This window comes from Peromyscus eremicus, chromosome 15 (assembly GCF_949786415.1).
Source record: "Peromyscus eremicus chromosome 15, PerEre_H2_v1, whole genome shotgun sequence".
Lineage (NCBI taxonomy): Eukaryota > Metazoa > Chordata > Mammalia > Rodentia > Cricetidae > Peromyscus > Peromyscus eremicus.
This window is the reverse complement of record NC_081431.1, coordinates 22,730,102-22,745,621: the sequence shown is the minus strand read 5'-3', so window position 1 is coordinate 22,745,621 and position 15,520 is coordinate 22,730,102. Positions and strand designations below refer to the sequence as shown.

General features: G+C 40.6%; 1 protein-coding gene across 1 annotated transcript in view; it reads left to right on the top strand.

Moving 5' to 3' along the window:
- Positions 1 to 15,520, top strand: part of Copa (COPI coat complex subunit alpha) — a 47,695-nt gene that overhangs the window by 2,986 nt on the left and 29,189 nt on the right. Inside the window, exons 2-6 of the mRNA XM_059281087.1 lie at positions 3,389 to 3,502; positions 4,744 to 4,817; positions 7,056 to 7,136; positions 9,202 to 9,278; positions 10,311 to 10,420. Coding sequence (XP_059137070.1) covers positions 3,389 to 3,502; positions 4,744 to 4,817; positions 7,056 to 7,136; positions 9,202 to 9,278; positions 10,311 to 10,420 — 456 coding nt within the window. The remainder of the gene's footprint in view (positions 1 to 3,388; positions 3,503 to 4,743; positions 4,818 to 7,055; positions 7,137 to 9,201; positions 9,279 to 10,310; positions 10,421 to 15,520) is intronic.

Below are 15,520 nucleotides of genomic sequence, written 5' to 3'. Positions count from 1 at the left end.
AGACAGAGGCAGGCAGATCTCTCGAGTTTGAGACTAGTCTAAACTGCAAAGTGAGACCCAAACATCCAAACATTTAACTTGGGGTTCACAATGTGATTGAATATTCCCAAACATAGCATTTATCTGTAGGTTATTTATTTTTACTATTGAATAGTGTATTGTCTTTATTGATGTACCATTTGGGCAAATTCCTAGGAACATTATCATATAGCCAGAAGGTTTATAGAAAAACTATTGAATATTCTAACAAAATAAAAAATTCCCATTGTTCTCACTAAAAAAACAAACAAACAAAAAAAACCCCCCAAACATTGCTGAATTCAAGGCCAGCCTAGTCTAAAGAGTGAGGTTTTTGTTTTTGTTTTTTGTTTGTTTGTTTGTTTGGTTTGTTTTTGTTTCTGGTTATTTTTTGAGACAAGGTTTCTCTGTGTGGCCTTGGCTGTCCTGGAACTCACTCTGTAGCCCAGGCTGGCCTCAAACTCAGAGATCTGCCTGCCTCTGCCTCCCGAGTGCTGGGATTAAACATGTGCACCACCACCCAGCTTTAGCAGATCCTTTTGATAGCCAGAAACTAGAGGTGAAATTTACAAGTTTTCTAAGAGTAAGGTGTTTTTATTTTTGTTTGTCTCTTTTTTTCTTTCTTTCTTTCTTTTTTTTTTTTTGACAAAATCTTGCTTTATAGACCATGCAGGCCTCAAACTCACAATGTTCGTGCTTCAGCCTCCCAGATGCCAGGATTACAGGTGTGTGACACCATGCTCAGTTTGTGAGTGTGAGTGTGTGTGTGTGAGTGTGCGCCTAAGGCACTAGACAAACCACCCCTCTCCCACTGAAGTAAATCTCCAATTCCAAAACAGCTTAAGATGTGCTAGACTAGTGAGCTGACTCAGTGGTTAAAGTTCTATACCAAGCCTGGTGACCAAAGTTCAGTCCCCAGGGCTCATATGGTAGGAGGAGGGAACTGACACCTGCCAGTTTGTTGTTGTTTTTTCAAGGCAATGTCTCGATATATCGCCCACATACACACACACACACACACACACACACACACACACACACACACACGGGTTGTCCTCAGACTTCCACACATGCACCATGGCATGTGTGTACCCACATGAAAACACATGTGCATACACCCAGTAAATAAATAAATGTAATTAAAAATTTTAAGTTTGATGCCTTTGTTCCTTACAGTTATTAAAAAAGAAAAAGAATGAGTTTCCGTTAAGTGTAAAACGATTTATGTCATGTATTTAAGTGAGAAAGGTTTACAAAATAGCATCATATAATTTCATGTCCATAAAATAGTAAGGCCTGTGTTGATATGTTGCTGCATTACAAACCCGGACGCACTTCAGACCGTCAGCAGCTCTTTCTTCTCGTTTGTCGTCTTATCATCCTAGTGGGGTAACAAGGACTAGATTTGTTGCTTTCCTGCCTTAAATCGCTGAACAACTAAACAGAACTACAGAGGTTTCAGACATTGGTCAGTGAAGAGTACAGGAAATTATTTCTTTAGGGAAGGGAAATAAACAGGATGAGTCCTGTGTTTATTTAGATTAGTGCTTAGAGCGAGATTCCGGGCTGTAATGAAGAAAAAGAGAAGAACCCTGTGGTCTAGCTGAGGAACAGGAGCTTAGTAGTTGGGGCAACAAAGATGACTAAAATATACTTGAAAAATACCAGAAAAGGGAGAGCACTAGAGGTCTGTATGGGTTCCCTCAGGCCTTTGTTAGAGTGTTGATAGGTACATCCATGTGAGAAAAATATCCAAGAAAAGATATTAGAAAAGAGCCATCAGGAGGTATTTGTGGGGCTGGAGAGATGGCCCAGTGGTATTAAGAACACTTGCTACTCTTGCAGAGGACCCAGGTTCAGTTCTCAGCATCCACATGGTGGCTCATAACCATTTGTAACTCCAGTTACAAAAGGGGATCTGACACCCTCTTCTGACCTCCATAGGCACCAGGCATGCATGTGGTCCACATAGACACAAGCAAAATACTCGTACACATTAAAAAAAAGTATTAAAAAATTGAGATAGTTATGGTGGTTATACATACCTATAATCCTAACACTGGGAGGCTGAGGTGGTAAGATTGTAATTTTTAGGTTAGCCTAGACATAAGAGTGAGATCTGTCTTTTTTTAAAAAGAGAAAAAATAATAATTGAGGGCTGGAGAGATGGCTTAGTGGTTAAGAGCACTTGCTCTTCCAGAGGACACAAGTTCAGTTCCCAGAACCCATGTCAGGGGGCTCACAACCACCTGTAACTCCAGTACCAGAGGATCCAACACATCTGGCCTTCATAGGTACCTGCACTTATGTACACACACACACACACACACACACACACACACACACACACACCTACACATAATTAAAAATAACACAAAAACAATCTTTTTTTTAAAGATTTATTTGTTTTATGTATATATGAGTGATCTATCTGCATGTACCCCTTTACACCAGAAGAGGGCATCAGACCCCACTGTAGATGGTTGTGAGTCACCTTGTGGTTGCTGGGAATTGAACTCAAGACCTCTAGAAGAGCAGCCAGTGCTCTTAACCTCTGAACCATCTCTCTAGCCCCACAAAAATGAATCTTAATAACTTTTAGATAAAGAATGAAAAGAGAAAGCAGAGCAATTATCCCTGGAGCTCACACAAAGCTGAAAATAGTCTGTGCTCACAAACAAAAATTTCTTGTGGGGCTGGAGAAATGGATTTCCTGCCATTATTGAACATCCTCTAGAGACCCTCTGGTGGGTATTCCCTTAGCAGTGGTTCCAATTAGACCTAGACTATAAAGGCAGCTGTAGATTCACAGTAACAAAACTTAAGGTCATATCTGTCAGGTGATTCCAGCTAAGATGCACCTCAGAACAAAGCCCAGCAATGTTTAAAGAAATGCCTAACAATAAGATTTTTTGTATTTGGTATCCAATAAAAAGCTAGCTGTACCCCTTTAATCCCAGCACTCGGGAGGCAGAGGCAGGTGGATCTCTGTGAGTTCCAGGACAGCCAGGGCTACACAGACATACTTTAAAAATTAGGGGAGGGCTGGAGAGATAGCTCAGAGGTTAAGAGCACTGGCTGCTCTTCCAGAGGTCCTGAGTTCAATTCCCAGCAACTACATGGTGGCTCACAATCATCTATAATGAGATCCGGTGCCCTCTTCTAGCATGCAGGCAGAACACTGTATACATAATAAATCTTTAGAAAAAAGAAAAAAAAATTAGGGGAAAAGTTATCAAGCATGTTGAAGGAATAGATGGATAGCCTCTGGTTAATCTAGTTGTTCCTTTTTTTTTACCAGACTTGACAAAAGAAGACATTAGGGACCTTACCTCATTGTATAATTTTCTGCTTTTTCACCCTTCCCCAGGCCTTAGTTTTCATCCCAAAAGACCCTGGATCCTGACCAGTTTACACAATGGGGTCATCCAGTTATGGGACTACCGGATGTGTACTCTCATTGACAAGTTTGATGAACATGATGGTAAGTTAGTTTCTAGGGGAAAATTAAAATATATAATTATTGGGGCTAGAGAGATGGCTCAGTGGTGAAAAGTGCTAACTGTTCTTGCAGAGGACCTGAGTCCAGTTCCCTGCCCCACATCAATCCAGGGCTCACAACCACCTGTAACTCCAGCTCTAGGGGATCTGGTGCTCTCTCTCTCGGCCTCCACCAGCACTTCACATGTGCACATGCATATGCACATAATGAAGATGAATATTTCTTAAAGGCTGAATATTTATCATCCTGTAGGGTGATTTAATCATTCCCCAACTAAGAATCCCTGTCTCAACACCCCACCCCACCCCCCAAAAAAGAAGAAGAATCTTACTGGGGCATTTTCCACCATCTTGACACCTGTGGAGGCCTGCTGGGTACAGAACTTCTAAAAGGCAAATCTGTCTGGAAGGCTGTGGTACAAGGTTATTTTTGCTGGCTATAGTGAGGTGTCTGAAACCAAAGAGAGCACACAGCTCTTCTTAAAATTGAAGGTGTTTATGGCCGAGATGAAACTGAATTCTACTTAGGAAAGAGATGAATGCATATGTGTACACACACACACACACACACACACACACACACACACACACACACGACTCCTGAAGGCAAACCAAAAGCCAGAGTGATCTGGGGAAAGGACACTCAGGTATAGAAGCAGTGGCATGGTTCATGACAAATTCTGAAGCAACCTTCCTGCAAAGGCCATTAGACACAGAATCCATGTGGTGGTGTACCCCTCAAAGATCTAAGCTAATGAAAAGTAAATATATAAAAATGGGTCTGGGGGCTGGAGAGATGGCTCGGAGGTTAAGAGCCCTGGCTGCTCTTCCAGAGGTCCTGAGTTCAATTCCCAGCAAGCACATGGTGGCTCAAAACCATCTGTAATGTGATCTGGTGCCCTCTTCTGGTGTGCAGACAGAACACTGTATACATAATAAATAAATAAATCTTTTAAAAATAAAAAAATAAATAAAAAATAAAAAAGGGTCTGTACTTTGGTTAAATGGAAAGATTCTTAATAGGCACTGGTGAGATGGCTCAGAGGGCAATAAACAAGCACTGCCAAGCCTGAGTTTCCTGAGTTCCAGCCCCACAGCCCACGTGGTAGGAGGAGGGAATTAACTCTGCAACTTGTCTTCTGACCTCTGCACATGCACCACACACATACACAAATAAGTAGAGGATAATTTCCCTTAACCTACATTGCTTGCCTTCTTCCTTAGGTCCAGTGCGAGGCATTGACTTCCATAAGCAGCAGCCACTGTTTGTCTCTGGAGGAGATGACTATAAGATTAAGGTACAGGTGACCTGTCACAGCTGGGAATAATGGATAGGAGAATGTGGTAAGGTTTGGGAATTAAGGAACTGAAAGACAGGAGAATTCATTTTATAGAACTTAGACTTATAACATTATCCAAAACATTTATCCTGCAAACACTTATTGAATATTTATATATCAGAAACTTCTTTTGTGTGGAAATTGAATAGATAAATACAAAGTAACTTTTGTTCTCAAGGAGCCTTTATTCTAATACAAGAGATAAATGTATACTCAAATGATAGCATGTAGCTTGGTTTTATGTGTCAACTTGACACAAGCTAGTCATCAGCGGAAGGAGCCTCAGTTGAGGAAATGCCACCATGAGATCCAGCTGTAAGACATTTCCTCATTTAGTGATGAATGGGGGAGGGCCCAGCCCATGGTGGGTACTGCCATCCCTGGACAGGTGGTCCTGGGTTCTATAAGAAGGTGGGCTGAGCAAGCCAAGGGAAGGAACCCAGTAAGCAGCACCCTTCGTGACCTCAGCATCAGCTGCCGCCTCCAGTTTTCCGCCCTGTTTGGGTTCCTGTCCTTACTTCCTTCTATAATGAACAATGATGTGGAAGTATTCACCAAATCAGCCTTTTCCTCCCCAACTTGCTTTTTGCTCATGGTGTTTTGTTGTAGCAATAGAAACCCTAACTAAGACATATAGTTTGGTGAATGATATAATAAACACTCAAAACAGAAAAGAACATCCCAGGTTCAGAGATGGACATGACATAGCTAGATGTGTTTGAGAATCTCCAGTTCCTGTTAGAGAGAGAAAATCTAGAGATGGTAAAAGAGGGGGCAGAAGATAGATGGACCTTGAAGGTAGGTGAGATCATGAGTGTGTTTGCAGTGGTCAGGAGTTCTCTTGTTATTACACAAGCATGGAACCAATACTGGGGCTTATATATAGGAGTGGTATAAGATTTAAATTTATTTTAATTTTTTTAATTACTTAAATAATAACAGAAAAGATTGGATGAATTGGGAAGGACTAAAGACATAGATACCAATGAGGAAACTATTTTATAAATGCTTGTGGAAAGTAACCAGAGCCTAAACTTAGGCAATACCATTTGAAATGGAGAGAAGGAGATGGATATGAGAGCTTAAGAAAAGAACCAGTGGTTATTGATGGTGGATATTGGAGGGATGATAAAGAAAAGTGAATGAGATACCATTGCTATATTTTTCTCCTCACTGCTGGGGATTGATCTTAGGGCCTAATGTGTCTTTGGCAAGTACTCTACCACTGAGTTACATCCCCAGCCCTAATAGGTCATTAACTTGGAAAGACAAATCTGTAGTAGGTATAGTTTTCTGGAGTTTGGGAAAATGGATCATTCTGTATTGGTTCTAATGTGCTTGAGGTACCTAGGAGACTCACTGAAGATATTTGGAATTTGTCAGCAGGAAGGAGGGAGCTAAAGCTTAGTGTCGAAGATGCTGCACAGGGAATAGTTTGAATGATAGACAAATGATAATCTAAGAAAGAGAGAGACAACAGTCCCTTGAGCCCATTCCCATGTGTGGATATGTCTTACATTCTGTGACTTTCCTTTGAGAAACCTATATTCACGCTCTTGGGTGTGTCTTACTTTCTTCTGAGTACCTCTCTTTCTCTTATCCCTTGTGCTTAAGTCTGCATTAAGATATCTGTATTAAACCCCAACTCTACTTAAAGGAGAAAAGAAGATTGGTATAGGAAAGAGTAATTTTATAGTTTGGAGATAAACCAAGGAAAAGCCAAGGAAGAAGGCAGTTTGGGGAAAGATGAAGTCGTCAGAGTAAGATACAGACTAAGAAGAAACCTTTAGACTGTCGAGTTAGGAGCTTATTAGTAATAGCAGCACCTTACTGGTAGGTGAGCTAGTCAACAGAAATAGGCAGCTCACTGAAGGTTGATTACAATAAAGGTAAAAGACAGTGCAGCCACTTTATCTCTCCAAGAATAGATTTCAAGGCTGGGGGTGTGGCTCATTTAAGTGGAATACTTACCTAATGTTTTTGAGGTTTAGCCCCATATAAAACTGGGTCTCAGCACTCAGGAATTGGAGGCAGGATTAGCAATTGAAGGTCATTGTTGGTTGCATAGCAAGTGCGAGGACCACCTGGGCTGTGTGAATCCCTGTCTTAGACAAGCAGAGAAGAGGAACCTGATGAGACCTTGAGAAGTCCAAGATGCTTACATCCTGTTCTTTGGTTGAATTTCTGTCTTCCCAGGTTTGGAATTATAAACTTCGGCGTTGTCTCTTCACATTGCTTGGGCACTTGGATTATATCCGTACCACATTTTTTCATCATGTAAGTGGCTGTTGACCTTCATTATGCAACGTGCTGTAATTTCTCCATAGTAATCTATATGCCTGATCTGACCAACTGACCAGCCAACCAACCTTCCTTCCTTCCTTTTTTTTTTTTTGCCGTGCTGGGCATTGGACCTAGTGTCTTGTGAAGACCAGCAAAATGCTCTGCCATTGAGCTATACCCCAGCAGTAGTCTCTGTAGCCTCAGGAGACCATGCTTTAGGGTTGAGGGGATAGTTCAGTTGGTGAGTGCTTCCTCACTAAAATAGGGATATGAGTTCAATCCCCAACAACCATGTAAAAAGCCAAGCATGGGGGCTGGAGAGATGGTTCAGTGGTTAAGAGCACTGGCTGCTCTTGCAGAGGACCAAGGTTCAGTTCCCAGCACTCACATGGTGGCTCACAACCACCTGTAACTCCAGTTCCAGGGAATCCGATGCCCTCTTCTGACCTTCACAGGCACCAGGCATATATGTGGTAAACAGATGTACATGCAGACAAAACATTCATAAAAGAAATGAAAATTAAAAAAAATGAAAAGCCAAGCGTGGTAGCGCAGAGTTGTAATACCAGTGCTAGGGAGACAGAGATAGACAACTGAGGTTATACTCAGTTTAATTGGCTCCAGTGGGCTCTAAGAGGAAGTCGTTGCTTTTCTGTAGAGAAATGTAGGGATTTTATTTTGTTTGCTGATCTGTCAAATAAGTAGGCTGATCCCATGTGTGGTGTTGTTATTAAGCATTAGATAGGCTCAGAAGGTTAAAGTAACACACCATTTGGATGAACTAATAAACATTTTGAAGTATTAACAATCAGGTTCCTGGGCTGGAGAGATGGCTCAGCGGTTAAGAGTACTGACTGCTCTTCCAAAGGTCCCGAGTTCAATACCCAGCAACCACATGGTGGCTCATAACCATCTGTAATGAGATCTGGTGCCCTCTTCTGGCCTGCAGGCATATATGCAGGCAGAATACTGTATACATAGTAAATAAATCTTTAAAAAAAAAAAAATCAGGTTCTTCTGTCCATGGATTTGGAGATCTGGTGGAGCCTGTTCCCTTAGCCAGGCTTAGGCTCTCTTTCTTCTTTAATCTCTCGTCTTTCTCTCTCTCAATGAGCTTTTTATGTAGCCATGTCTGCCTTGGAACTCACTATATAGACAGGTTGACCCTTAACTCAGAGACCCCCCTGGCTTCTGTCTCCCAAGTGCTGGAGTTAAAGGTGAGAGTCACCATGCCTTGCCATTTGTTGGTTTGATAGTAGATTAGAGAGTAAGTTATAGAGATGCCTAGCCTCTTAGTCTAATTCTGTCATGTCTAAAATCTCCTTATAATTCAGTGCTATAATTCAAGTAAGCAAGTATTTACTGATTGAGTTTACTTATTTCCTTAAAAAATTAAAGGTGTTGGGTAGGGATTAGGGACAGAATTTTGTTTTGTTTTGTTTTTTGAAACAGGGTCTCACTATGTTGTTCTGGCTGTCTTAGAACTCACAATGTAGACCATGCTGACTTCAAACTCAAAGAGATCCACCTGCCTTTTCCTCTCAAGTGCTGGGGTTAGCATTAAAGGCATGCCTCCCAGCACATGGGAGGCAAAGGCAGGCAGATCTCTATGAGGCCAACATGATCTACATTGTGAGTTCCAGAACAGCGAAGGCCACATAGGAAGGTTGAAAGTATGTATATGTCTCTTTACTAAAAACTAGAGCTACAACTATGAATAAGAAGCTGGGCACTTGTGACTACATAGTTTAAGGCTAGCCTAAGCTACATAGTGTCTGAAAAAACAAGGGCTGGGGATGTAACTCAGTAATAGAATACTTGTCAAGCATGCATAAGGCTCTGGCCTGACAGAACAAAATTGTTTAGAGAGCCGGGCGGTGGTAGCACACGCCTTTAATCCTAGCACTCGGGAGGCAGAGCCAGGTGTATCTCTGTGAGTTCGAGGCCAGCCTGGACTACCAAGTGAGTCCCAGGAAAGGTGCAAAGCTACACAGAGAAACCCTGTCTCGAAAAACCAAAAAAAAAAATTGTTTAGAGCCCTATCTGAAATGTCTTCCAGGAGTATCCTTGGATTCTGAGTGCCTCAGATGACCAGACCATTCGAGTGTGGAACTGGCAATCTAGAACCTGTGTCTGGTAAACCAAGAGGCAGCAGCCTCAAAAAAGGGGTTTTTTTTTTTTTTTTTATTCTTTCTAAGTATTTATAATCAGCCACTTCTCAAGTCAGTCATCTTCCTTCCCAGGCAGGCCATGTCTGCTGATTAATTACTGATCATATTTGTAGGATTCTTTTAAATATAATAATATCAGACTGGATTTGTGGTAACAAGAAGAGTAGGTCATATAACTAGGCTTTTGGAGTAGAAGGTTTAGTTCCTGTTCAGTTTTATTCCCATAAAGCTAGAGTTGGGATATAGACAATGAACCTTAGTGTTTGGACTAAGATTGCATTTATTTTCAAATCTTCATAAGTCTTTAATCTGAGAGTTATGTAATCTCAGTTCCATGAAATTAGTAATATTTAAATATTAAACAATTAGTGTCAGAAAAGAGAACTGTTGGAGTAGGCAAAGAGGTGCCACAGAAGCCTGGTGACTGAGTTTGACCCATGTAAAGATGGAAGGAGAGAACTAACTCCACATGGCACCCACTGCTGCCACTCCCTAATAAGAAAATAATACTAATTAAAAAAACAAAAAACCTTTTTGTCTGTTTACGTTCTTTTTTTGTTTTTGTTTGTTTGGTTGGTTTTTCGAGACAGGGTTTCTCTGTGTAGCCCTGGCTGTCCTAGAACTCGCTCTGTAGACCATGCTGGTCTCAAACTCAGAGATCGGCCTGCCTCTGCCTCGTGGCTTGGATCAAAGGCATGTGCCTCCACTGCCTGGCCAAAAAATATATAATTTCAAAAAGAGCTATTAGCTGAACACGCCTTTAATCCCAGCACTCGGGATTAAAAGAACCACCAAAACAAACAAACAAACAAACAAACAAAAAAGGAACCATTGTTTGCCCAGGTGGCATTGCTTATTACTAGTTCAGAATGGTTAGGATGACTTGCATTACTGCCACAAAAACATAATCAGAAAAGCATCCATTGACTATGAAGAAAGGTGTTTAGCGTAGGAGCCTGTTGACTTCTCCCTTTGATTTCATGTTTTTTCCTTGCAGTGTGTTAACGGGACACAACCATTATGTAATGTGTGCTCAGTTCCACCCCTCTGAAGACCTGGTGGTGTCAGCTAGCCTGGACCAGACTGTTCGCGTTTGGGATATTTCTGGTGAGCTGCCCAAGTTCAGGGGACAATCTAGTTATGTCTGGCGCAAAACTGCAATTGCTTAAAACAGCAAGGGTATTCGGCTTAGAACAATAAAATTCAGAACATTCCATTCCTGTATATTATCTTTGTTTTTGAAGGTATTGAATCTGCTTTGATGTTCTTCATGTTAGCAGTATTTCCTGTGAAAGTGGCTTACTCTAGGAAGCAAATTTGATTTCTTTAGTTAGCTCAGATTTTCATTAAAATATGTACATCTAAATTATTTGATTAAGAACCAAGCTTTCCCCTCAAATAAGATACACATTTTATAAAAAAAGAAGAAAAATGAGAATATTCAAATAAACAGGATTTGTGAACCCTGTTGTTTTATTTATAAGTAGAAATGTCTCCCTATTAGATTTCTTCTATAGTGAGGAACATAGAGAGGGAAGGAGTTGGCAAATTTTTTATTCAATAAGCTTTCTAAGAGCTTTGGATAATTAGGCCAATTCCTCCTGTCATAATTTATATATAATGATTTTTGAGATAAAGATTGAAAGTTTAATGTCATACAGAGATCTAAAATGTTGCCACACAGAGAATTTAAATACTGAGAGAAGATTCTATCTATGGCATGTATGGAGGGGCTTCATGTTGGAATAGGGAACTGAGACTCTAAATGCTGTGCTGCTCTACCCAGTTACATTAAAAAAAAAACCGAAAACCTCACTGACTGAATTATCTTTTTTGCCACTTCTATTCTAAGTGATTGAGTTCTTAGGAAAGTCATGAGACTGCAAAACAGTGTTTCTTCCCAAAACAGGAAGGCCCTCGTGGGCCCTTACCTGCTTCTCTATGGAAGTAAAGGAGTTAGCTTTCTCTTTATACTACTAAAGTGGTAAACACCCAGCTTCTCTCTGACAGTGATGGTCTAGGACCATTTAGTAGTCGCTGTTTTTATAAACCATTAGTGAATAGCAAGTGAAAAGAATGGATTCCTGAATACAACATTTGGAACATTTTAATAGCAATTGCAGTTTATGTATTGTACCAAGGGAATTGAGCATGGTCTTGCATGCTGTAATCCCAGCACTTAGGAGGTAGAAACAGGAGGATCAGGAATTCAAAGTCATTCTTGACTACTTAGTTCAAGGCCAGCCTGGACTACATGAGACCCTGTCTCAACAAAACCAAAAGGGGAAAAAACCCAAAACAAGTCAAGGAGAGAGGTGGGCAGTTGGAGAGTGGGTCATTGTACCATGCTGTCTCTGCAGTTTTCAATAGCTTAGAATTGTAAGACAGTGGTGTAAACAAGACTGTTTTGGAGATAGGGCAGTTATGTTCATCCTCTAGGGCTTTGCCATTGCAGTTTTCCGTCAGACTGACTAGGCTATTTGAAGTACACCCAGATGTGACCAGCCATGCCAACAGGAGGAGCTCAGTACAGCACTGTGAGCCTGTGCCCTGTCCTCACTGCCAGTACTGGGGAGCTTAGCGTTCACTCTGCAGTAACCTAGCTGTGGCTTTCCATAGGGTTCCTCCTTGCACACATTCAAGACACTCTCTCTGTCTCGGGATATATGTCCCTAATGAGGTTGGCTCCCAGCTCATGCTGTCCCCGCTGATCAGGGAAAGTTATGTAGAACAGTTTGAGTTCTGTGAGAAAGATGCTAGAGGAAGTATCTTTTTTTTTTTTAATTTATTTTTATTTTATATGCATTGATGTTTTGCTTGCACATATGTCTGTGTACAGACAGTTGTAAGCTGCCATGTGGGTGCTGGGAATTGAACTCAGGTCCTCTGGAAGAGCAGTCAGTGCTCTTAACTGCTGAGCCTTCTCTCCAGCCCCTAGAGGAAGTATCTTGAGTGACTTTTCTCAGTTCTCCCAGGAATGGTGTACAGCTAATTCTATCCTAGAGCATATGTTGATTTCATTCCCAAACTGTTGTTTTTAGGTATTAGGGGTTCGTCCCTAAAGCATTGGTTGAGAATGTTCAGCCCTTATGCTGCTCCACTGTAAAAGAACCACTTGTGCCACCTGCTGCTAGCACAGCATGTTCCCTGTGGTCTAGCTAAAGTGATTAGGGAAATAAATATATATTTATAAATCTGTTAATTAAAATAAGAAGCAATTTGGGGAAGTAAAGTGACTAGGTTCTCATTTGTGACCATGAAATGCCCAGGGCAAGAAGTATTTTCTTCACTTTTTACAGTCAGAAAACATGTTTACATCAAAATTAAGGACCTTAGATTAGAGGAGTGAGGGAGAGTATGACCTTAGTGGGCTTTGTGTTGCTCTTGAATGTGTGAATTGCATGGATTGCTATGTGGTATTGCAATTGCTATAATTGGTAAATGTTATAGTGAGAATATTGTACTAACTTGCTATACTAATGTGAATGCTCTTTATCATTTCTCTGCTGACTCTGTTGACTTAAAGTAATCCCTTTGAGATGCTTTGGTATTTAAATAAGTGGAAGAGCATTGGGTTAGACTTTTTACACTTACATCTTCCTGTCCTCAAAATTAGCATACTCTTCAGAATTCCATTTTGCTTTAGTTCAGGTAAGTCTGAACACAGTAAGAGAAAACAGCTTTCAGATCTCTTAGGGTCTAACAATAATATTTCCAAGACAGGAAAGCACCTTCTGAATAAAGGACGTGAGTGCTCCCAAATTTAGGGGACTGTGACATTTCTGATTATTTTGGCTCTCTTGAAAAGAGCACTCTAAATTAGTGGGTAACAACAAGAGAATGTAGAGCTCTTTAAAGGCAAAGCAATCCCTTAACTCCTCTCCCATGTGGATTTAACCCCTGGAGCTTACTGTAACCTGAATATTCTGTTAGCCTGGCAAAATCATTTGTTTTTAGAGGAAGAGTTTTAAAAGCTAGCTGTGGAAGATGGGTTACTGTTTTAGCTTGTGCTTCCAAGTAAACTGTCAGTTAAATTATTTTAATATGCTTACACCTTTGCATGTCAAGCCCATGTAATTCAGGCTCACTTTTTGAAATATCCACTAAAATATATTAATATGCTGCCAAATCCTTTTCTCATCCCTCTCTCTTTCCTGCTTTTTCTGGTCCCCACTGGGAGGCATACAATAACTGGTCCGTTCTGAGAGTGTTCTCCTCTCCCTCTGGATTTGGGTAGCTGCTGTAGAAATTTTCCATCTGTCGCTCAGTCTTAGTGACTGGCTTGTTGAAGGCTCAAATATTTCTTCTCTAAGTATCTTTTCACTGCCTGTCACTATTCATCTGTTTCGCCCTTCCCCTTTTCCTGGATCATTGCAGGCAAGTGCAACAAAGGCTTCAATTCTGTCGTACAGCTTTCTTTTTAATGTGTTTGTTGAAGCTTATTGGAGGTGAAATTCCTCACAGCTGTCTGCTTTTGTATCTTTCTTTGAACCTGTTTCATACACTAGCCTCATTAGAAAAAGTTGACAGATCCTGTTAAAGGGACAAATGAAATAAGTAAAAGACATACTTGTGGTCATGTATTTATGAAGCTTGAGGAGAGTGCTTCTCTTTTCCTCACTTATACCTACAAGGGTTCTCTTGAGTTAGGCATTAACTAATGTAAACTGCTCCTCCAATGCTGAAGTTAGGTACTATCCTAACAGAAGAAATACAGTGTAGTTTACAACAATGGCGTAAGTTCAGTCATTGAACTTAACCTTTTTTTTCTTTCTCCACAGATGCCACATTTTAGTCTGAAGCTTCTTAGGTTTTATTTTCAATGATATGGTTTATTTAGTCCCTGTTTTATGTATGAGTGCTCTGTCTGCGTGTATGCCTGCATGCTAAAAGAGGGCATCAGCTCCCACTAGAGATGGCTGTGAACTGCCATGGGTTGCTGGGAACTGAACTCAGGACCTTTGAAGAGCAGCCAGTGCTTTTAACCGCTGAGCCATCTCTCTAGGCCCCTATTCCCTGTTTTAAAATAGTGCCTGTTTAAAAAATTTAACAAATGTTAGCTAACTTTATCTTACCATTTTTTTCTCCCAAATATTTTAAAAGGATTTTCATCCCAATTTTGTTTTGTTATATATAATTTGGTATGATATACATGTATTACTAGCAGTCCTCCTGTCTCTACCTCCTGTGCGAAAATCGCATGTATAAGTCACCACACCTTACTTCAAGTAGTCATCTTTTAAAGATGTGTAGATGAATCATAAATATGGCTCATCCACAAATAAGACACTTCTTATCCTGGTGTCTTTTGCCTATCATTTAAAAATTATCAGCCAAGCGGTGGCAGCTCACACCTTTAATCCCAGCATTCAGGAGGCAGAGGCAGGTGGATCTCTGTGAGTTTGAGGCCAGCCTGGTATGCAGAGTGAGATCCAGCAGAGCCAGGGCTACACAGTGAAACCCTGTCTCAAAAAACAAACAAAACAATAAAAAATTATCAGCAAAAAATAATTCCTCCCAGTGAAACTAGCATCTATAGGTTTTAATGGAAAAATACATATGTTTATATCTATAAGTAGCCTTTTATGCAAGAACATGAAAAATCATAACAGTTTTAATTATTTGGTGTCCTGTCCAAGGGGCAAGTATGAGTACACTTTTTGCTAGTAACTTATTGCTGTATCTTCTCACAGTATTTGTAATAGTTCCTCCATACTAGATAGCTGTTTTAATATGTGTAGTTCTGCGATACATCTACAACGTCTCTGTACTTGCTTCCAGTTTGGAAAACACTGAAATGCAATCTCCTCGGGGGTATTTCTTTACATTGCTTTTATCATGAGAATTGGAGATAGGGCTCAGTGGTTAAGAACACTGACCACTCTTCCAAAGGACCTGGGGGTTCAATTCCCAGCACCCACTTGGCAGCTTACAAAGATCTGTAACTTCAGTTCCAGAGGATCTGTAGCTTTCTTCTGGCCTCTGAGGGCACTGGACATGCATGTGGTGCACAGATGTACATGCAGGCAAACACCCATACTCATCAAATAATAAAATACATTTTTTTTTAAAGTAAAAAAATAAAAATTTAAGATGATGGGAAAGTAGACATTGAATGATTAGCATTTGAGGCCACGTTTGGGGAAGATTGAAGAATGGAAAGTGCTATTAATCTTAAATAGACAGCCCTTTGAGGTGAGATTTAAT